Below are 23481 nucleotides of genomic sequence, written 5' to 3'. Positions count from 1 at the left end.
CAAAGCTCTTACTTCTAAATACCACCAACATAAATTTAAGGATTCAAATTTTAACCTATGAACTTTGAAGAACATATTCAAATAGTAACAGTAACAAATGATATTCATTCTATTTTCCTGTACAACTGAATAAATGCTTTTAATAGATACATATCCATGTGAATATGTATGAACTATGGAATTTTCTTTAAAACTAATCATGTTATGTTTTATCTGTTTCTCTCTCTCTCTCTCTCTCTCTCTCTCTCTCTCTCTCTCTCTCTTTGTTAAGACAGAGTCTCCTGTAGCCAGGCTGGCCTTGAACTCCCCAAGGAGAAATGGATGACCTTGAATTCTTATTTACCCTGCTTCTTTGTGTGTGTGTGTGTGTGTGTGTGTGAGAGAGAGAGAGAGAGAGAGAGAGAGAGAGAGAGAGAGAGACCTTGCCTGGCTCAGAGATATTGATTTCTAAGTTAGGGATCACCAGTAGTTCATATGATCTTCTTTTTCTTTGTATGTTTCTCTGTGATGAATGTACACCATGTTAGTCACTGAAGAGAAGACTATGTGCTGCTTGAAGTGTCCTTTGTCTATATTCAGGATTGTTATGGCAGGTGAAGTGATTCCTCACAGGCTACCCATCTGATGTGGGATGTCCCTTTTATGCTGTGATTACCACTAATGAATAAAGAAACTGCTTTGAGCCAATTGCAGGGAAGAGGTAGGCAAGGAAAACTAAACTGAATGTTGGCAGAAAGAAGGGCAGAGTCAGAGGAGAAGCCATGGAGCCACCAGAGACAGACACTGGGAACTTTACCAGTAAGCCACAGCCACATGGTGATACTCAGATTACTAGAAATGTGTTAAATTAAGAAGTAAGAGTTAGCTAATAAGAAGCCAAAACTAATTGGCCAAACAGTGATTTAAATAATATGGTTTCTGTGTGATTATTTCAGGGCTAAGCATCTGGAAGTGAGAGCCAGAAGAGAGAGAGAGAGAGAGAGAGAGAGAGAGAGAGAGAGAGAGAATGCTTTACAGCTGCATTTATGGTATATGAGACCATGCCCAAGTGGGCTGGTATCTCAAAGGCTTTTGGCTGATGGAGCAGAAGGAGCTCCTACAGCACCCATGGAGGCAGAGATCATCTTGGAAGAGATAACCACCATTTCATTTTATTTCCATGAAGTTCAGAGAATAAGCCAAAGGGAAGTGGTGTAACAGTGACCTTTACCAAGTGTGGGTGTTTTTTTTTTTAAATGGATTTAAGATGAGACATTTATCTGTGAGACTTAAGGAAATGAACTGTAGACTGAAAATGAGGTAGGCAAGCCTTGTAATCCACTGCGACAACTAATCTTGTTTGTTTGAGTAAGAGTTAAGAAATAAGCTGCCTTTGAGTACAGAGAAGTTAAAATTTAGGGTCTACCCTTCACAAGTTTGTCAATATTAATTGGTTTACTTCTCTAAAACTAAATGTAGAGTCAGTTTCTAAAACCTGAACAGTTCTCAAATCTGTAAACAAATGAAAGCATCTCCCCTGGCAGCCATCTAATGAAGCCCATGAGACTAGCAGTCAGGTTCCATCTCTTTCGTCTCTTAGGACCTCTAAGAGACTCTCCAAAGGAGGGATCCCCAGGAGATCAGGACAAAGAGATTCACCACTTTTTAGAGAAAATAAACATTGAAAGCTCCTGAAATTGGCTAACTAAGAGAGATTATTTCTCTTTTTCTTTCTTATATACTTCAAGGCTAAAGAAGTCAACTCCCCCAACTTCAGAGGGAACAATAATAATTTAATTTTTTCTTTTGATACTAGAGAGCTAAATCTTCTTTATTTTATCAGTTTTAGCTTCCATTGTACATGCCTCTTGGATGTGGGTTTTGTCCATTTGTGTCTGTTTTTAGACTTAGCCTTTTCAGTCCTTTGTAAAGATCACTTCCTGAATATGCCTGCTTCTTATACCCATTGCCAAGGTCAGAAGCAGTGAGTACTTGAGATTGAAATGCCAAACGTATTTTTCAAAATTTTACTCTTTTCCCTCTACAGTTTCCATTATTTTGTTGCTTATATAGACTCTCATGTCCATTAATGTTACTTCTAATCATTCCCCTTTGCTGTGGTAATAGACTGAAAGCCATGGACTCTAGCTGTGACATGATCACAGTATGGGAAATGCTCTCATGTTAGAGGACATAAGAAGTAGAATGATGTGGAAAGTGCGAATTAGCAAGGACACAGATATTGAGAGAGTAGAAAGTAATGTTTCCCAACTATTGAAAACACAAAACCTTGAAATGATGCTAACAATGGAAGCGTGTAGATCTCTAGAAATAGAAGGAGTGGATGGACAGCGCTGTGACAAGAAACACTCAGGATATAATCTCAGTGGAAGAAGGGGGACAAGAATTGGTATGTACAGTCTAATTCCACTGTGTGACACCGAAGGGGCATGGGACTATGTAAGGTTGTACAAAAATAAAATCCCAGACAGAAAGAAAAGAACAAGAGTGGGGAGAAAGGAGATAGAGAATAACGTGGTGACATGATTACCTGTACACCAGAGTATGTGGGGGAGAAATCTTGCAATTTTGTTTGCACATCCTCATCACTCTGAATCCTTGTAACTTTGAGCAATTGTACTTTCACTTTTCTAAAAACATGTAGTACTTTCCTTTTATTTATTTTTTTTAAAGAGGGCTGCTAACTTATAAGATAATACATTTCTCACCGAAGCAAAACTTGGGGAACAGTTTATGAGGAAAGCTGAGCCTTAAAAATCACCTCCTCACTCTAGGGTCCAATGATTCAAACTTCCAAGTATATAGTGTTTGTTTATTTGTTTGTTTTTGTTCTGGCTTCCATAGGGGAGTCTTGGTGAATGAAATGAGTGGGATTAGCTGCCTGCTCAGAATTAGTTTTTTGGGTTCAGGAAGGAAGTTATTACTAGAGATGAGTTTAAAAAAAATTAGGAGCTGAGATGAAAATTTTTCTTTCCCCAAACCATCAGAACAGAAATTAAAATAAAATGTTGCTTCTTTGATCCTGTATTGTTTGTCGTAATCCAGCTGTCCCTGTGTTCACTCGTCTGTTCTTCTATTCTGAGGAGACATCGTCATTTTCCTGATGAAAAAGATTAAGGAAATTCAGGAATTCATATGCTCCACTCAGTCTTTGTAGAACGTAACACACTTTGATTCCCCAGTTACATAAACATTTCTTTTTCCTTATCTAAAACTGTATCATGAATCCTGGTTATACAAAAGTAGTTAAGGGGCCTTCGTCTCTGAGGAAATTGAATATGTATTTGGCTTTACTCATGTCTCAATATTTTCAAACTATTTTGCCCTGTCCTTCAAAGTCTTCAGTTAGGAAATTCCAAATTCACTCCCACTCAGCTCCCTGCATCCCGCTGTAGCAAAGATATTTAGTTAATTATGAATATTTTCATTAATTATGTTTTTAAAATATGGCCTTAATCATCTTATTAACTTTTTGGAGTTCTTTTAGATTCTGTACCTATCATGAGCACCTCACTGTTTCAGTCTAGTCCATCCCTGTTCAGAATGTTCTCATTCTACTAATTGCAGATTTCAAAAACTGAAAATAATTCCGCCTTCCTGCTCAAAGGTTCTAACTCGCTCAGGCATTGTGCCATCAACCTTTGCTTCTCTGAGGTAAATTCACTCGTTACTTTCATCTTTGTTCCTTGGTCCTCTCTGCCATCCAATGATATAGTTTCACTGGGGAGAAATACTTAGTAATTTTGTATTTAGATGTATAAAGGAATAATAAAATATAAAAGCCCGGATTATATAGAGAATATTAAAAAGATGATTTTAGACTCTCTAACCATAAATAAAAGAAATATTTTAGTGGAGTTTATTTAAATGCTATATATGTTATTAAATATTTCCCTCCTTTTCCATTCCTTTTAAAAATATTTTAATTTTAATTTTTTAATTAAAGTATAGTTACATCATTTTCCCCTTTTCCCTTTCCTCTTACAACCCCCTCCATGTCTCCCTGTTTACTCCTTTTCAAATGCATGGCTTCTTATTTCTTTGATTTGCATTATTGCATGCATGAATTCATAAATACAACCTGCTGAGTCTGTCGAATGTTGCTTATATGTGTATGATTTCATTTCTTATTTTGATTTTTTTTGTTTTACAAATTGCAGTCTGTGATCTTCCTATCTATCATATTTTCCATGTCAGCTCTCTTTAGCTATGAACTGACCACATTGTTCCCATCAGATGCGAATGTCATAATTAATTTAATTATCAATCAATTATTAATTTACATTAGTTCTGGCCTTCACTATTATAGATGATATATTACAAGTTCTTTGTATATACATTCTGATACACATATCTGATAGTTTTTTTTAGAATACATAATTGAAAGTGGAAATATTAAGTCAATGTGTTTGGATAGATTGTCATTAATGCATTCATATTTCCTCAGCCTTTTAGGTTCTAAAATTTTTCTAATTTTCCAAATTATTTTTCTGGGTTTTCCATTTCTTCACAATGTAATTTTATTCTTAGAGAAAAAGGAAAAAATATTTTTTCCCAATTAAAAAAAAAAGGTGTCATCTTATTTCTCATCTATCGTGTGGTCATGATGCTTATTAGGTAGTTGTGATGTAGGGCAAATTACCCTAGTTTTGGTGGTAAAAGATCAAGTTAACTTGAGAAATTCATATAGATTTTGGTGTCATTATTTTCTTGCTGCAAGATGGGAGGGAAAAATAAATATATAGGGCGTTATCATGTTAAATAACATGGGGAAAACCTTAAAGTGATACAAAATACTGCTTATTGTTACTGCTGCTCAATTATTTTTGAATATGAGAGACTTTTGATGCCAAATTACTCTTCAGTGAGAGAATAGAAGTTAAAATATTGGTTTCCCTACAGCTATGTAATGTATAATTATGAAGAAATTAGAAAAGATAGTTTACTCCCGCGAGGCCAACTATCTGTTAAATTTACATATAACCACAAGCTGGAAACGGCATGGAGATGAACACAATCAAGGAAAATAAGTTGCTGGGCAACAAGGAGCTTGATTGGCATGTTACATCCTGTACTGAGACGACTTTCCAAGGAAAAGGAAGCATCCTTCAGTATTGAACAAAGAGAGGAAAATTTCTTGTTCTTAAAGTGTGATGGGGACAGTGAGTTCTGCAAATGCTGAATGATCTGTGGAAATGGGTTCATGAAGAAGACAAATGTATGGGGGAACACAAGCCTTTTTGTTCCCTTTAGCAACACAGAAGGGCAGGCCTTTAAGAGGACAATAGAAATTCCATTTTAAACAAATTTTATGTAACAATTTCTGAAGCTATGTTCTAAGGGGAAGTGACTTTCAAATTTAACTACACCTTGTCTGTTTCTCTTGCCTACTTCCCTCCAATACCTACCATCTACCTCGCCAGGAAATCTGTTCCACGCTTCACACATAGACTTCACGTTACACCGTTTCCTGATTGTGTCTATCTTTGACAGCTAGATGGACAGCTATTCCTGCTAACTCTGTATCTACCCAGATGCAGAGCCATTATCACTTTTTCCTAAGTGTCACCTGCTCAAAGCACTGGACGCTAATGTATTCGGACTGATTGACTCAAGCGACTTAAACCTGTCATTTCTGTCTGGAAGATGATGAGAAGAAACCACACAGTGGTGAGCGAATTTGTTTTCCAAGGTTTCTCCAGCTTCCAGGAATGTAAGCTTACTCTCTTTACGATATTTCTGACCTTGTACCTGCTAACCCTGACTGGCAATGTCATTATTGTGATAATTATCAGCATTGATCGTCACCTTCATACTCCCATGTACTTTTTTCTTAGTATGCTTTCTACTTCAGAGACAGTGTACACACTGGTTATTGTGCCAAGGATGCTTTCCAGCCTTGTAGGTTCAAGCCAATCCATTTCTTTGGCTGGCTGTGCTACCCAGATGTTCTTTTTCATTACTTTGGCCATTAACAACTGTTTTCTGCTCACAGCAATGGGATATGACCGCTACGTAGCCATCTGCAACCCCTTGAGGTACACAGTCATCATGAATAAGGGGGTATGTGCCCAGCTAGTATGGGGGTCCTGCAGCATTGGGCTGCTTGTGGCCATAATTCAAATAGCATCTGTGTTCAGGGCACCTTTCTGTGACAAAGAGGTAGCTCACTATTTCTGTGACATCCGCCCTGTTATGAAACTGTCTTGTGCTGATACTACTCTACATGACATAGCGAACTTTATCATCAGCTCACTGGTTATTGTGGTGCCCATGGGCTTGGTTTTCATCTCGTACGTTCTCATCATCTCCACCATCCTCAAGATTGCCTCTGCTGAGGGAAGGAAGAAGGCCTTTGCAACTTGTGCCTCCCACCTCACTGTGGTCATCATCCACTACGGCTGTGCCTCTATTGCCTACCTCAAGCCCAAATCAGAGAACACCAGAGATCAAGACCAGCTGATCTCAGTAACTTATACTGTTTTTACTCCTCTGCTCAACCCCGTGGTATATACCTTGAGAAACAAAGAAGTCAAGGACGCCATTTACCGTGCTATTAGGAAAAAAACTCTTGCCTAGGATATTTGGAATTCCTCTTATCTGTCTCTGTTTTCAGTTAACCATGGTCAATTCTGATCTGAAAATATAAAGAAAATATTCCTAATACAAACAACTCCAGTTTTAAATTATCTACCATTATAAGTAACATGAGGAAATCTAGTATAGCTCTGACCCATCCTGTTTGAACCATGAATCATCCCTTCATTCTGTTCTAGATGCCATCTACTGATGCTATATAATATCAGTGTCTTGAGAACAAAACTCAGATAACAGTCACATGCCCATGCCATTTTATTACAAACTATTGTTATAATTGTTCTGTTGTGTTGCTAGAGTTTGTCTTTTCATGTGTGTTTGTGTGCACGATTCATGTGTATGTATGCATATTTGATTGTATGTGGGTATAAGTGGGGTGTATTCATATACCTATATATGTATGTACATACAAAGTTCTACTTTTGATACTGGAAATCTTCCTTGATAGCTCTTCTACCCTATTCTCTAAGTTGGGGTTTCTCAATCAAGCTCAGAGCTTACAGATATGGTTAGTCTCTTTAACGGGCTTTGCTTTGAGGAGTCCCTGTGCCCACCACCTGAAGATGGAATTGCAGGAAAGTTGCCCTCTCCATCTGGCATTTACAAGGGCTATGGGGTTGGAATTCCAGTCTTCACACTTGCGTGACAAGTACTCGATCCAAAGAGCCATTTCCACATCATTAACTTTTGTGCTAATCTCTTGGTGTGCTTAATTTGTAGATTAAACTTTATCATAGACTTGTATAAGTAAGAGAAACAGTATATATAAGGTTGAGTGTTTATATACCTCAATTTTTGGCACCCGTGGGGGCAGGGCTTAAAACATATCCCTCATGGATAAAGGAGAGATACTATATAGTAATTCACAGTCTAAATTTTTTTCTTTGTCAATTGAGAAATATTTTTTCATAATATATAATCCGATCACACTTTCCCTTCTCACAACTCCTCCCAGATAATCCCCACTTCCCCACCCACTTAACTCCCCCAACTACCACAACAAAAATAAAACAACAAATAAAAAACAAGAAACATGCACACACACACACAGCCCCCACAAAAACACAAGAACTAAAACAAAAATATTCAAGTAAAAGGTCTGGGTAATTTTGAAAGCTCAAAAACAATTTTTTTTTCGGTCATTCCACCTATACTCAGAAGAAATTGCAAAATTTGATGGTGAGTCTACATTAAAGAATTACACGAATGTACTAAAGTTTGATTCTTCTTTTTATTTTATATTTATTTTCTTTTAATTAAAACTTAAATTCTCCCCATGATGTGAGAGATTGAACTCTGCACCCTGCACATATGAGGCAAATGTTCTACCATTCAGCTCCACTCTCGCCTTCTTGCTTTTATCATTATTCTGCTATAGCTTTTATGGTCTCCCAGGTTGCCACCAGAGCAATGACCAGATGCAGCTCGTGAGCTGGGAATTGGGGAGGCATCGTAATCGAGGGTGGAGTTCATTATTACCAGTTCATTGATGGCAGAAAAGTGGGTTGTGCGGTGCCTATATGAATTCTGTTTTGAAAATCACCATGAACATCAGGCAGATACTGAGTTCTAGAGCTCCACAGAGGGCATAGCTGAGGTCCAGGTGGGCTAGAAACCATCTGAGCTCCCTCTTCTCCTTAGACCACTTTCTTCTTTGGGCAGTGATGAAAGCTATAGGCTCTGACTGCCCCTCAGAAACACTATCATATATAAACGTTCTCACCTGCCTTGGAGATCTGTTCAATTTTTCTCCAATTTTTTTGAGACTCACACTAAAAGCAGTCCCTCCATGAATCTGGAGCACCAGTATGGTCAATATTATTAGCCACATTCAATTCAGAACTTCACCACACTTTCTATGGAGTAACACAGGGATGACTGAAGAAAGATGCTTTTGAAATTAAATACATTAATTCCATGCCTTAACTAAGTCCTGATGTTGTTCAAATGGAAATTAGCCCATAATTTTCATTCTTGTCTATGGAAAATATGACCTGATACTTGTGTTTTGTCTTTGCCTTCTTTGTTGCTACACTGATGATCTTTTTCTATGTGACTTTTTAGGTAGTTTCTTTAAACCATTGGTTTTCAACCTGTGGGTTGTGACCACTTTGAGCTTGAATGACCCTGACCTTTGAGCTTGAATAGCTGCATATCAGTTATCCTGCACATAAGATATTCACATTATAGTTCATAAAAGTCACAAATTACAGTTATGAAGAAACAACTACAATGATATGGGGTCACTACAACATGAGGGTCTGTATTAAAGGGTTGCAGAATTAGGAAGAGTGAAAACTTTAATTTTAAACATTTTTCTATTCAAGAATTTGGGGTTTCCCTAACCCCTGTGCCATTGCTCTCTAAAGGAGAAGGTTATTTTCTTGTGCGAAAAAAATCTTAAGAGTTAGAATTATTTAGCCTTGTGAAGAGACTGGATGTGCTACATATATTGTGGCCCATACAATACTAAAGAAAACATATTTATCTTCTTCTCAAGAATCCTATTAAAAATGCACAGAAAGCACACTTCAATTTAAGTCCAGGGCCTCCGTGTCTCTCGTGGTAATGTGAGAGCCAAAGTTATGTTTTAAGTTTTAATTACTGTGCCTAAGTGATCCATGAAACAGAAATGTCTGTACCATGTAAGGCCCACGGACAGATGCTGGAGGCTATTATTTACGGGAGATAACAAGCCACCTGTTTTGTTTCCCTAAGTAAGTTGGTTTGACTCAACTGCACCGAATGTGCTTGATCACATGTGGGTGGGAGGTATGCAGTCAAGAAATACATCAGGGTGTGCACTTTGCCCCTGATTGAATCTAAGTGGAAAGCACATAGGCAGGAAGTATGTCAGGATATATGCTTGTCCCTGATTGGACCCCGTGCGAAATACGGTGGTCTTGTGGATTTGTTTGTATAGGCCTGTGCAAAATGTCACTCCTTGTCATTTTCAGGGAACCCCAGAATGGTCCTGGCCAGTATTTAATTAAAGTTTGCTTCAAATTTGGCACAAAAATTGTGGCACTGGCCTTTCTCTTGTGATTCTCAGCTTTAACAGTAGGAAAGTCAAAAAGGGACGTGTGTGCTTGTTCTGGGACAGCTACTCCCCAGAGAAGCTGTGGGAAAGTGAAGAGGGACCTCCAGAAGAGTTGATTTTTGTCTTTTGGGGCTTTGCTAAGAATATCTTTGAGGACATCTTTGATTATTTTCTAGGTGTGTGAATGGGTGTTTTCTCAACCTAGCCCTCGAGAAACCTTCCTCTGAAGCTCCCTTTGGAGGTCTGACTCCCTTAGGTGGTCTGTTCCTGAAGGCCTTCCCAGCAGCCACACTTTGTTCACAGGTTTCTGGATTTGAGTACACAGAACCACCATCCAGCTCCCCCATTTGCTCAGGATTCTACAAGATGGGTGTCCAGTTCTGAGAGCGGTGTGTCCCCCTAGCTCCTATGCAGACAAGTGTGGTACAATTGACCTCAGTTTTTGTAACAGTAAATAGTATATAGCCAAGGCTCAATTTGTTTGCCGTTTCAACACAATCCACACTTCTACTATAACAGAAACAAGAACAGATTTAATTTCAAAGAGTATGTGATTATTACTAGATACAAATTATGATTGACAAGAAAGAAGTTTAATCCCACAGTTTGGGTTTAGTCAACACATAGCCGTTGTCTTCAAAAATAAGTGATTGCCAATTTATAAGGTTGCCACTGCGACACCCGTCATCCATCATTTTTAGGGGTACCACATGGTCCCACATGGCCACCTCCCAAATATCCCCAACAAAGGATTGTTTTATATCAAAACGTCCCCCAAAGGAATCCTGTTCTTGTCCGATGATAATCTTTGCCTCACCCCCCACAGTGTACCCCTTCTTCAAGCCCTTTCTTCCCAAAGGCTTTTCATTTAGCCAGAGTTCTGCAATCCCAGAGGCAGACTCCCAGCTCACACAGATATGGATTGGGGCATCGGGATTTAGGGGTGCTTTGAAAATGACTCCCGAATTCCCAACATAGAACATGTACTCTCCCACTTTCTCCACAAAGAGAAGAATCTCATTGTTCCTGGTCTTGGTATTGTAGGAGAAGAGACTGTAAGGGCGGGTGAGGTCAGTGAAGGCCTTCAGACACAAGGTGAAGTTCTGCGGTGACTTCTTCACCTGCGGGATCAGGGACACATAGGCAGTGGCCGATTCTTGAGGGAAAATAAAAGCCTTCCCCTTCATGTCTGTGAAGAAAAGACAGAAAGACAAACATTCTATCAGCTCTGCTGTTTGGTTTGTTCTTTTTGTCGCCCTAGAGCTGCTTCCCAGCAGAGTATGTATAGCACATTGGTGCACAAAGAGACCTGCAAGTGTGTGAGTAGGGGGCTAAACAGCTATATGGTGTCAAGGCAGGCCTGGAAGGGCAGTCCATGGCAGCCATCTCAGCATTTGAGAGATGGAGGCCTTCTGCTCTATGTGGTGAGTTCTAAGCAAACCTGAGCTACCTGAGACCTTGTCTCAAACAAAACAAAGCCAAACCAAGCAATGAAAAGATACATTTGGGTTCAGTATATCAGTTATAAAAGTCAAAGTTTCCTGTATCAACTCTACCTTCATCTTGTTGAGACACCACTGAGGTAAAAAGAAATGCCAGTGACAGACAATTACACATAACTGAATCATTGCAGTGGATAAAGCATGGGGCACTGCATGATCTTCTACCACAGACTGAATCATATTTCTCCTAGAGAATAATTCATGATCCTAGAGAAGCTAAATAGGAAGGTGAACCCAAAGAAAAACATGTAGTTATGCTCCTAGATATTGGAAGTAGACAAGATTGCCAGGCAAAAAATGAGAGCTTGGGGGTGGGGGTGGGGTAGGGGTAAGGGAAGATGGGGAGAGAGTAGTGAGAAGGGGAGGATGGGGAGAGCTTGGGGAAATGGGATGGTTGGGATGGAGGAAGAGTAGATATAGGAGCAGGGAAGTATATATCTTAATGAAGGGAGCCATTTTAAGGTTGGCAAGAGACTGGACTCTAGAGGGGTTCCCAGGTGTCCAAGGAGATGTCCCCAGCTTGTTCCTTGAGCAGCTGAGGAGAGGGCACCTGAACTGGCCCTATCCTATAGCCACACTGATAAATATCTTGCATATCACCATAGAACCTTCATCTGGTGATGGATGGAGATAGAGACAGAGACCCACATTGGAGCACTGGACTGAGCTCCCAAGGTCCAAATGAGGAGCAGAAGAAGAGAGAACATGAGCAAGGAAGTCAAGACCATGAGGGGGTGTGCCAACCCACTGTGACGGTGGGGTTGATCTAAAGAGAACTCACCAAGGCCAGCTGGACTGGGACTGATGGAGCATGTGATCAAACTGGACTCTCTGAACGTGGCTGACAAGGAGGGCTGACTGAGAAGCCAAGGACAATGGCATTGGGATTTGATTCTACTGCATGTACTGGCTTTGTGGGAACCTAGTCTGTTTGGATGCTCACCTTCCTAGACCTGGATGGAGGGGGGAGGACCTTGGACTTCCCACAGGGCAGGGAACCCTGACTGCTCTTTGGACTTGGGAATGGGGGGGGAGGGGGAGGGAAATAAGAGGAGGGGAGGAGGTGAAAATTTATAATAACAACAACAACAACAACAATAATAATAAAGAATCCCTGTAACTGGGGTTACAGACATCCTGGATCTTGTGATGAGCCAACACTTACGATTGGTGTGAAATCTGAGGAGCAAAATCATGTAAATTGCTTGGCCCAGACCATGATAGTACTGTACCCTCTTCCTCCCTCTCTCCCACACTTCCTATATACAATAAAGACCAATTTTCCACTGCAGCAACAGGATCAAAGGATTATTTACTATGGATGTATTTTGTCTTAAAAACCATGTGAAAAGATGAAGCTATAATCATCATAAGAATGATTTCTTCCTTGTTCGGAAAAGTAAATTTAACTAATGCTATAGTTTGGAAAATAAACTCTAGAATAATGGCTAACTGAATCAGAGGTGACATGGCCTAGAAATAATATAAAGTCTTAGAATTGAGTTAGCTTTGCTTCATAGCAGGAAATGAGAAAACAGCATGAATTCTATTTCCCAATACATAAGGGCTTCTTAAGAAATGCTTATACCCTGGACCCCTAGAGAATAGGAATGGAATGCTTCCAGAAAAGAGGGCTAGCTAGAGTATATGAGAGAGACAGATAGAGAAGGCGAGATGGGGGGAGGTGGGAGAGAGACCCTAAACTTCTGTCAGTACAACAGCAACCCGGGGATTGGAGTGTAAACCATGTATTTATGTCCTGTGATCAATTATCTTCCTGTCTGTAACCTTGTCGGTGCACAAACTTGGAACAAAATATTACAGTTAGCCTGAAATAATGTATAACTCCTTGCTGACAGCAACACTGAGGTACAGGGAAATGAGTGTCAAGTTTTCTTATTGGCAGCCACAGGAAAGAAAATGTAAAGCCGTCAAAGCAGCAAACCGTCTTCTTTGGTAGTAAAAAGCAAGTTTCATAACTTGCATCACAAGCTCATTCTTTCTCTCATTTATCTCACCGCCATGTATGGGGTGGGTGGTACTTCTTTCTCCATTGTATTGGTGAAGAAGTGAGGCTCAAAGTCCTTCCACTTCACAACAGTTGTTTAGTTACCCAATTATTAGGGAGAGATGGGTTTCCGATAGAAAGGCCAAACACCTCCTCTACCAACTTTTTCTAGGAAAAAACATAAATTATGTTGCCTCTCCTTTTATCGTAGATGAGTAGTCACCATGCTGTCATTAAGGAAGTGAATCCACTCTCCTCCACACTTCTTTCTTGAACCCAGAGACATCCTTATACCCTGGTATAGTAAGATATATCCTTAGTGGGCAATACCTGTGACAGTTTTTGAAATACGACCTAAATTAATTCTCTTCCATTTGGGTATGGGCTGATTCACTGGTAAGGAGCGGAACATATTTGGAGAATTTCTAAGATTTGATTACAGAATGGCTGTTGCTTTTGAATTGACGCTCCTTCCAGTCCATTTTGTAGAAAAGGCCTCAATGACAGGAGACTAAGAGGGATCTGCAGTCAATAGACAATAAGGAACTCAGGCCCTTGACCAGCTTCCTGAAATGAGCAGAAATTGGTTAACCATAAGAGAAGTTTGGGGCTGGACAGTGGTGGTACATGCCTTTAATTCCAACACTCAAGAGGTAGAGACAGGTGGATCTCTGTGAGTTCAAGGTCAGCCTGGTCTACAGAGTAGGTTCTAGGACAGGCTCCAAAAGCTACAGAAAAACACTGTCTTGAAAAATTGTTTAAAAGCAAAAACAAACAAGCAGAGATAACCGAGAAATTTGGGAGCAGAGCAACCTTTAGAGAACAGTTGAAATACTGCAGTTCCATAGAGACCTGTGCTTGGAGACAGTAGCTAGACCAGTCTCTGTTTTCTGTCACACAAAAGACACAAGACAGTAAGCACTCACAGTTTCCAGCTGCATCACAGATAAGAGTAAAAGACACCCCCTTCACTCACATCTTCCTGAAAACAACAACAGCAAAAGCTGTTGGACCCTATCTGTTCTAGACATGGAGAGTTTCCCATCAGGGATCAGCACTTACCTAATTGGGCTACACCTCCTGTAAGAACAGAGAGAAGCAGGGCACCCACAATGAGCTTGGCCATTGTGCTCTTTGTAGACTCCTCTGGTAGTAGAGGGCAGCAACAATTGTCTCTGTGGAGAGACATTCGCTCCTGGGCTCTTATATTGCACTCATAGGGACAACACCTTTGTTTTTACAACAGAAAGACAAAGTTATAAAAGGTTAATATTAACTGAACCATTATGTAGTTTTAAAGTCAATGTGTTAGTAGCTCAAATAATATAAAATATCTTGGGGAAACTCTAAACAAGCAAATTAAAGACCCTCATGATAAAAAGTATAAAGCATTGAAAAAAGAAATGGAAGCTATCAGAAGATGGAAAGGCATCTCATGCTCATGAATCAGTAAGATTAGCATAGTAGAAAATGACCATCCTACCCAAAGCTATCTATGTATTCAATGAAATCCCCATCAAAATTTGACACAACCTTTACAGAACTTGAAAGGACAATTTTCAGCTTCATATGAAAACACAGAAAATCAAGTGCAGCTAAAACCCTCTACACAATAAAAGAACTGTGGGAGGTATCACCATCCCTAATCTAAATTGTATAGAACTATGATAAAAAAAACAGCATGGTACTGGTACAAAACTAGATATACTAGATATATTGATCAAGGGGATAGAATTGAAGACCGTGTTTAAGGTCTGGGGTATAACTGCCGAAGGGTCTTAGTGGATTCAGAGGATGGTGGGGTTACACAAAGTTGCAGCAGGAAGACTCCTTGGTTTGTAGCAGAGTAGAAAATCAGCTCTTAGATACAGTTGCCAATTCTCTCTCTCTTTTTTTAAATACAATTCTGTTTGGCCAATGGCTCAGGCATATTTCTTAAATTAACCCATTTCTATTATTTTATATATTACCATGAGGCTTGTGATTTGTTATTTCATATCTTGCTTCTTGGGTGGATACATGGCATCTGCCTGACTCCACCTACTCTTTCTATATACCTCTATTCTGATTTCCTACCTGCCTTTACTCTGTTAAGCCATTGGGTGAAACAGCTTTATTTATCAACCAATAAAAGCAACACATATACATGGCACACCACATCATCTCCCCTGTTCTGTCTAAATAAAACGGAACGTTTTAAATTTTTTTAATTAATTTATTTATTAAAGATTTCTGCCTCCTCCCTGCCACCGCCTCCCATTTCCCTCCCCTGATCAAGTCCCCCTCCCTCGTCAGCCTGAAGAGCCAATTTTCTTTAAAAGAAGTCCTTGAGGCTGAGTGTTAAGATGACCTCTCATATGTCTCCAGTCAGGCCACCTTTGTAGTAACTTAGGAGCTCAAGTGAGATATCTATGAAGTTGAATAGACTCAGCCTTTTTCAAAAGGGCATGAAATAATGCTTAAACTCATGGCATGGTCAAGCTATGCAATGACATAAATCTAAGATTTTTTTTTTTTTTGATTTTTCGAGACAGGGTTTCTCCGTAGCTTTTGGTTCCTGTCCTGAAACTAGCTCTTGTAGATCAGGCTGGCCTCGAACTCACAGAGATCCACCTGCCTCTGCCTCCCGAGTGCTGGGATTAAAGGCGTGCGCCACCACCGCCCGGCTAAATCTAAGATTTTAAATCTGACTATATTTCATTGAAATATTTCTTTACTTGTTTACAATAAAAACCATTGAATGTTGCATTATCTGGTTGCTCCTCTGTTGCTTACCACGTAGTTTAAGTCTTTAAAGCCAAGAACATATGGGTTCCGTATGTTTTTCCCCCTCTGGTTCAATCTCTTGATCCTATAACGATGATTGAACTTATAATAAGAACTCTAAAATTATTTGTGTAGTGAATGCCTGTGGCATTTCCCAGTGAATGAGAAGAACTAAGGAAAATTCTGTGTATTGCAGCTCTGTGCTAACAAAAGCCACTATGATTGTGGTGGGCTGTTTTCACTTAATTATGAGTGCAATGAACCACATTGAAAGTCAGTTTTAAAAACAACACATATTTATTTACCCACAAGCCTGTGAGTTGGTGATTTGAACTCTAATTCTTTTATGCTCAGTGGAGTGATTAGTGAATGAGCTAGTTGGTAGACAGTAATAGCACATGAGTCAGAAAGGGAGTAGCTTGAATCTCATCACATATGATCCTTGTCTAGTTTGTGTAATTTCAAATTAACCTAAATCAATCTTGTTTTCTCTGTTCCTTTTAATTCTAAAGTGACATCCATACAGGCAAATTGAAAGAACACCCAATTTTAGAAATAATTTACAGCATGTTTCTACACAGTACAAAATAAATAAGTTATTATGTTATTCTATCGAGATATGTTGTAATTAAAAGTTAAATTATAAGCTAGTTTTATTGTTCTTTAATAACAATCCATAAAATATATTTTAAAAGATAAATCTGAGTTATTTGCATTAAATAAATGTTTTATATTATTGAATGAACTTTAAATTAGTTATGAAAAGATGTAATTTATAGATAGATTTAAAATACATTTTGCTTATCACATTTAACTTGGAGATGGCACTGTGTGTATTAAATAAATGCAGATCAAAATGTATTTTTGCTATATCATGAATGCACAAAAATAGTTTTGATTATTGTGATTTTTTGTTCTGCTACTAGACCTTAAAAATACAACTTAAAAACCCTTATGTTTAGTTTTTAAATGTTTATTACAGCTTCCAAAGATTTAATTAAAAGCTAGGGATATCCCTGGTGCCATATGGAACCTACTAGATTTGGCTATTTCTGACATTAAGTAGAAATAAGTTTTAAAAATAAGGTATTTTTATAAGTTTAAAGTGTGTGTGTGTGTGTGTGTGTGTGTGTGTGTGTGTGTGTGTGTGTGTACAAAGGTACGCACATGCAAATGAGTAATCAACACATACTCATTTTAAGGGTTTTCTTGAGGAAGAAAACGGAGGGCAAAGAATTGAAATTTTCTGGCTTATCCATACCACTTATTAAAAGGAAACAGGGAAATGGATTTAGATATGGGGCAGCCAAAGAATGTGGCAGCAGCTGTATCTCAGTAGCTATGCCTCTTGGCTAGGCAGGAAGCGAGGAATGATCAAGAAGACTGCCATGTGCTAGTGGAACCACCCCTTGATCATCAGAACCCTGCTCCATCCCACCCCTGGTTAAACAGCTTTGGAACTGTGTTTATGTTCTTCCTGCTGTATCAGAGCAAAGCATCAGGGATCTTTTCTAGACACCTCACATGCAAACCAGTGACAAGGCTGTATTTTCAAAAGACCCTGGCTTCTTTACATTATAGTTTGCATTGTAGTTTCAAAACAACTCTCCTCACCTCCAGTGCCCGTAGTCACTAACTGTGAGTGTTTATGTAAGATCGTAGGAATAAATGCCTTAATAGAGATATCGTATCCATCATGATTTGGGAGAGAAGAAAGGATTCCCTTTGCCCCACGAATATGCCATCTCCTCATAAATAAATATCCATAGTACTTTTTTTAAAAATGCCCACTACACAGAACCCAATTGACTATCCTACTCCATTGAGCCAATTCATCCCAGTCACTCTGTAAGGTACTGTCTTTTGTTTTCTTAAATAAGTTGCTGCTTAAATCTACTATGTCAATAGTCTGAATTTTTTTCCATCAACAACATAAAGTGAAGGAGAAATCTTCATTTGATAACAAATCAATTAAGACAAATATATAAAGTAAATACCTGATATCTGGTGTAAAATTTTAGTAACTTTATCTTTTGCAAATTTAAATTTTGCATAATTGTTATATTTAATTTTAAAGGTCATCTTCATGTCCATTTTCCAAGGTAACAGTTTTATTTCCTCATTAACTTATTACAGTTCAATATGAGTGTTCCTTATGATCTATAATTTAACCAATGATTTATTTTATGTGGGTTTAATAAGAAATAGATCTATTACTAAGAATAAAAAGAATATTATGCTCAAAGTCACCACTAATCGAGCAATGATAAATACCCACAAGTGCCTTAGTCATGGAGTTATAGTCCTGCTCAGATGATGCTCAACTAGAGGGCTTTCATAGGTTCCGTTCTTAACAAGGTCAAGAAGCAGTGAGTATTGCCATTGCTTTCATTTTACACACACAGTTAAACCATGAACAAGGTCAGCTTTGTTATTGAGGCATCAGTTGTTCATGTTCCCACATCGCCCCAAGACCTGGAAACTCAGCTCCTAAATATTCGAAGTGCTATGGAAGCATACTGTCTACTCTCTGGTCTGACACGCTCTTCTGTCTCTATTGCTGAAAGCTAAAACGGAAGCTAAAAGGCAGGGCACAATACAGAAACAAGAATTGCTCAAGCTCAAGAATTGCTCATTTTATTATAAAGTTATCCTGTAAACTTGGCTTCTGTGAGCTGTAACAACTTAGTGAGGTTAAATGGTTAATGTAACCTTGGCTACAACTACTGTAGCTCTGTGAATCCTCCTACTCTGTGTTTGCCAGGAATGGCACAGTTTCGAGTAGTCCTGTACTGAAAGAGAAGGAGGATACCTGAACTGGGTTGTGCTTATGGAGGAAGAATTGGAGTCTGAATGGAAAGAGGAATTAGAAAGGGAGGAAAAGGCTTTGAACATAAGAGACAGAGAAATGAAGCTGGCTTAGTTCCTGGATGGGAATGCCATGCTTGATGTGGGATTCCCCTCTGTATGCTGTGAATACCATTGGTTGGTAGAGAAACTCTCCCAGTCCTGCACAGGGCAGAATATAGGTAGGTGGGGAAAACTAAACTGAATGCTGGGAGAAAGAAGGTGGAGTCAGAGAGAAGCCATGTAGCCCGACTGGAGACAGGGTCTGGAACTTTACCCAGTAAGCCACGGCCTTGTGTCAATACATAGCTTAATGGAGATGAGTTAGCCAGAAATACACTTAAACTATTAACCAAACAGTATTGTAAATAATATGATTTCTATATGAACATTTCGACACTGAGCAGCCAGGAACAAACAAGAGGACTCTCATTACAACTATGGCTTTTTATTGAGAGATTGGGATGTGGTGTGAGGCCTGTTTGCTGGAGGAAAGAAATGCTTCTGAACAAACAGCCTCCACTTATCTCTTTCTAACTGGGTGACCTTCAGGGTATCACACACTCCCATGAGCTTCATCTTCCTTGTTTTTAAAACAGAAATGAAAAGACCAGCTATAGAATTGTTATAAATATTGCATGTCATTAACTACAAGGTTTGAATTACTTAAATATTGTAAATATATTGGAAGCTAACATAAAAAATATTTAAAATAATTTTAAGCATTACCACAAACTCAGAAATTATTTCTGTGTTTCTACCCTCAAGGTAGATTTCTCAAATCAACAGCATTTTCTTAAGAAATGATTTCAAACTAAATCACGGACTTGAACAAAAACAATTAGCAGCATAGAAAAAATTTTGAAATATTAAGAAAATCATATTCATGACAGAAAAAGGCCTTGGTACATCTTTAATGTTGAGAATAGTCTTAAAAATCCTATTATAAATCATGTTGACTGGGTATAAGTAGGTAAAATAATGAAATTGGACATAATTGTATACCATATATAAAAGTCAACTGAACACTGATTAAAATTTTTAATGTCAGATCAATAATGTAAAACTCCTAGAGCTAAAATAAAGTAAATAAGATCAACATTGTCATTAATACTAGCCTTGTCAATGCCACTTAAGTTATTGCATCATGAACAATCAGAGCCAAAACTAAAAATGGGATTATTACCCAATAGTATTGGAAATTCCTCAAAAAACTAAAACTAGAATTACCATATGGTCCACGTGTATCTTTTGAGTTATATACCAAGAGAAGTGAAATTAACATCTCAAAGAGATTTCTGGACTCTCAAGTTCTACGTCATCGTTCACAATATTCAAAACTGTCTGTTGGCAGAGAAATGAAGATACTGTGGATGTTTTTAACTTGACCCAAAATAATGCTTCTATTTGCAATAATGTGGTTTCACTTGCAGGATTTTCAAATCTCCCTCCCTCCCTCCCTCCCTCCCTCCCTCCTCCCTCCTTCCCTCCCTCCTCCCTTCCTTCCTCCCTCCTTCTCTCTCTCTCTCTCTCTCTCTCTCTCTCTCTCTCTCTCTCTCTCTGTGTGTGTGTGTGTGTGTGTGTGTGTGTGTGTACCTGACTGTCACAGCGTGGAAGTCAAAGGACAGTTTGCCTGTGTGTTCTCTCCTTCCACCACGTGGGTAAAGGGGATTGAATTCAGACTCTCAGGCTTGGAGGCAAGTGATCATATTTACTGAACCATTTCATTATCCTGTAGGACACTTATTAAATAAAATAGTTACGTATAAAAATATTGCATGATCTCATATATGGATTTGGGGGGGGATATCGAGGCAGGGTTTCTCTGTGGCTTTGGGAGCTGTCCTGGAACTAGCTCTTGTAGACTAGACTGGCCTCGAACTCACAGAGATCTTCCTGCCTCTGCCTCCCGAGTGCTGGCATTAAAGTTGTGCATCATCACTGCCTGGCATATATGGAATTTTTTTTAAAAAATTCAAATATACAGGAACAAAGAATTAAAGCACAATAATTTTCAGGAGTAGACAGGAAAAAGAAAAAAGGATGTAAATAAGGTATACACAATTGTATCATGTAAATTACTAAGATTGGAGACCTGATGTATAAAAGGGGGGTATTATTAATACAATGAATACATGGATTAAAAGGAGACTAATTGCTACTATATTGCAGAGAGAGCAGATGTCAAATACAATTTCCACCCAGCATACAAAAAATATATCTCTCAAAGGCAATAGGTATGTTAGATCTCCTACCTACAAAAATTGTTTCAATATGTGTGTGTATGTATGTTATTTTATGTAACTTAAATTTGTACAGTAAGCCTTAGGAGCAGAGGGCACAGCTAATAATTTGCTTGATGTGTAAGTACAAAATCCTGAAATCAGCCCCCAGAACTAGTTAGGTAAGGTTGCTTGTGCTTAGCATTGGGGAATTGGGGAAGAGAATGCAAGTGGATCTCCTCGGCTTTCTGGTCAAGCCAGCCAAGCTGAATTAGTGAGATCTAGGTCCCAGTGAAAAACCTTTTCCCAAATAGAATATGGACAACTCCTGAAGAATTATACCCAAGATTTATTTCTGGTTTCTACATGTACTCAAATAGACCGGTATGTATGACTCTGTCTGTCTGTCTCTCTCTCTCTGTCTCTCTCTGTCTCTCTCTGTCTCTCTCTCTCTCTCTGTCTGTCTCTCTCTCTCACACACACACACACACACACACACACACAAAGTATGGGGAAGTAGGAGAGATGTCTCTCACAAAAGTCTTAACTATGGTTATCTCAGCTTGGAGAAGCAAGCAACATACCTGCAATCCCAGCACTTCAGAGGGTCAGTCAGGAGGAAGAAGAGTGGAGCCACCTACGGCTACATAGTGAGAATTTATTTCAAAACAAGAAGTCTGGATAGACTTCATTTAGAAGATAACATGCTGGTTTAGTAAATTATAGGTAAATTTGTATTGTGGCTACACTTAGCCCAAAGCAGGTTTTATTCATTCCTCAATAACAAAAGAAAACAGATGAATATGTATTACCCAACCCCTACCTTTGCCTAAAGAATAGGTTCGTGGAAGTTGAGCACCAGATATGACAGATTTAGTGACACCAAACTAAAGAATTTCGCTTCTTTTCTGACTAAAAACTGACCAAGTGTTAGGGAGGTTGTAACACATAAGACACCAAGCAATTGACTTTTCACTTCTTACTCCTTCCCCTCTAAAAAAGAGTGACTGTCTTGAAGAAACCAAATCAGAGTTAAATGTAAATAATAAGCCCCATTTTTATTCATAATTAACCACATCTACCCATCCAGGTCTTATTTTTTAACTAGAAGATAAATGTCATAGACACCAGGTGTGAGAAAAAAACAGATGGGATTCTGCAAGCTTTGTTCATTAAACTCAATAACCCAGCCATATTTTTTATATTCTTGGAATTGAGTTGGTACACTCAAACAGGCAAGATAAGATATCACCTTAGATTATCTTTAATTCCACTATCATATATAAATAGGAGAGCACACAACTGTTAATCTTATGTAAATTCAAAAATATGTAATAATGGAAAATTAACATGTGGTCAATATAACACTGACAGGCTAATTTCTTCATCTTATCTCTTCTTTATGGATATAATTTGTGTGCTCTGATGCTTGAGATATAGTTTTACACAACAACCTCACTCATTGCTAACGCCTCTTGTAGAGCGCCAGAACAGAGCTGTAAACTTTTTTATATCAACATAACATTGGAGGACTCGATCTACAGGCTTGGCAAAGCCATTGCCAAGCCTGACTAGCATTATTCTTGTCCCTGTGCACCAGCAGAAGTCAACACTTAGTCCCACAGAACTCCTAGTTGTTCATGAGGATCAGGAAAAAGAGATCTTCAGTTGAGCAAAAGGCTAAGATGATCCTGGGATAGGAGCAGGGGCTTTTACAGGCAAGTTGTTAGAGACAATCTTTTGTTGGGGCAACTTGGGATTACTCCCAGTGAGCCACGTGCCCCCCTCATGAGCCTTGTGCTCCCCTCAAAGGAGACATTATCACCTATACCAGAGATGTCATTAGATGCTGATGAACTTTCTTAAGACTTTTTCTTGTGTTGTCATTTACATTCATAAGAAAATTATGGGACTAGTACCAAAAAAAAAAATCTTCCCATATGCTGTAAATTTGTTTGCCTTAGTAAATATATCTAATGTGAAGTTTAGCATTTTAATTGAAGTTTACATCAGTGGTGTGAAGTGTTTCCACAATGTTGTGTAACCATCATGCCCATTTCCATGACAATTTCATCCTCAAACAGAAACTGTGCACCTACCACAGGCTAGCTTTCCATTTCTGATTCTTGCCCATTCGCTGACAACCACTTGCTCACTTTTTCTATATTCTGTCTCTATTTCCTCTCCTTGGGTTTCATATAAATGCACCCTAAATTATTTGTGCTCTTTATGTGATTGGCTTCACTTAGCATGTGGTTTTAAAGTGTTTTTGAATAAATATTTTAATATATGTATAAGATTTCTTTTTAAGGACAGGTCCTGTCTCACTGTGTCTATAGCCCACATTTCCATCCATTCCTTCACTTGTTGAAGGACAATTGGCTTGTTTCCTCCTTTTAACACTTGGAAAAAATGTATTAAAGTTCTTTATTTACCTTGGTTTTGTGTGTGTGTGTGTGTGTGTGTGTGTGTGTGTGTGTGTATGTGTGAGAGAGAGAG

At 38.7% G+C, this 23481-nt stretch overlaps 2 protein-coding genes across 2 annotated transcripts; one reads left to right on the top strand and one right to left on the bottom strand.

Moving 5' to 3' along the window:
• The first annotated feature begins 5646 nt into the window (after positions 1-5646).
• Positions 5647-6579, top strand: LOC121442037 (olfactory receptor 10J1-like). Its single transcript, XM_041643476.1, has one exon. It carries the CDS (start codon positions 5647-5649, stop codon positions 6577-6579), a length of 933 nt encoding a protein of 310 aa, XP_041499410.1.
• Positions 6580-10193: 3614 nt separating this feature from the next.
• LOC121442039 (mucosal pentraxin-like) lies at positions 10194-14273 on the bottom strand. The gene is made up of 2 exons (XM_041643477.1): positions 14210-14273; positions 10194-10826 (listed from the first exon to the last, which is right to left on the bottom strand). The coding sequence occupies exons 1-2, from the start codon at positions 14271-14273 to the stop codon at positions 10231-10233; spliced, it is 660 nt and encodes a 219-aa protein (XP_041499411.1). The 3' UTR covers positions 10194-10230.
• Positions 14274-23481: the final 9208 nt, after the last annotated feature.

The sequence above is a fragment of the Microtus oregoni genome, unplaced genomic scaffold (genome assembly GCF_018167655.1).
Source record: "Microtus oregoni isolate MIOR12 unplaced genomic scaffold, Mior012 000086F_ref0000336, whole genome shotgun sequence".
NCBI lineage: Eukaryota > Metazoa > Chordata > Mammalia > Rodentia > Cricetidae > Microtus > Microtus oregoni.
This window is presented reverse-complemented; position numbering and strand designations above follow the sequence as displayed.

Coding starts and splice junctions, on each gene's coding strand:
- LOC121442037 (XM_041643476.1), top strand. CDS start 5,647: ATGATGAGAAGAAACCACACAGTGGTGAGCGAATTTGTTTTCCAAGGT.
- LOC121442039 (XM_041643477.1), bottom strand. CDS start 14,273: ATGGCCAAGCTCATTGTGGGTGCCCTGCTTCTCTCTGTTCTTACAGGA. Junction 10,827..14,209: donor AGGAGGTGTAGCCCAATTAG/GTAAGTGCTGAT, acceptor TTTTCTTCACAG/ACATGAAGGGGAAGGCTTTT.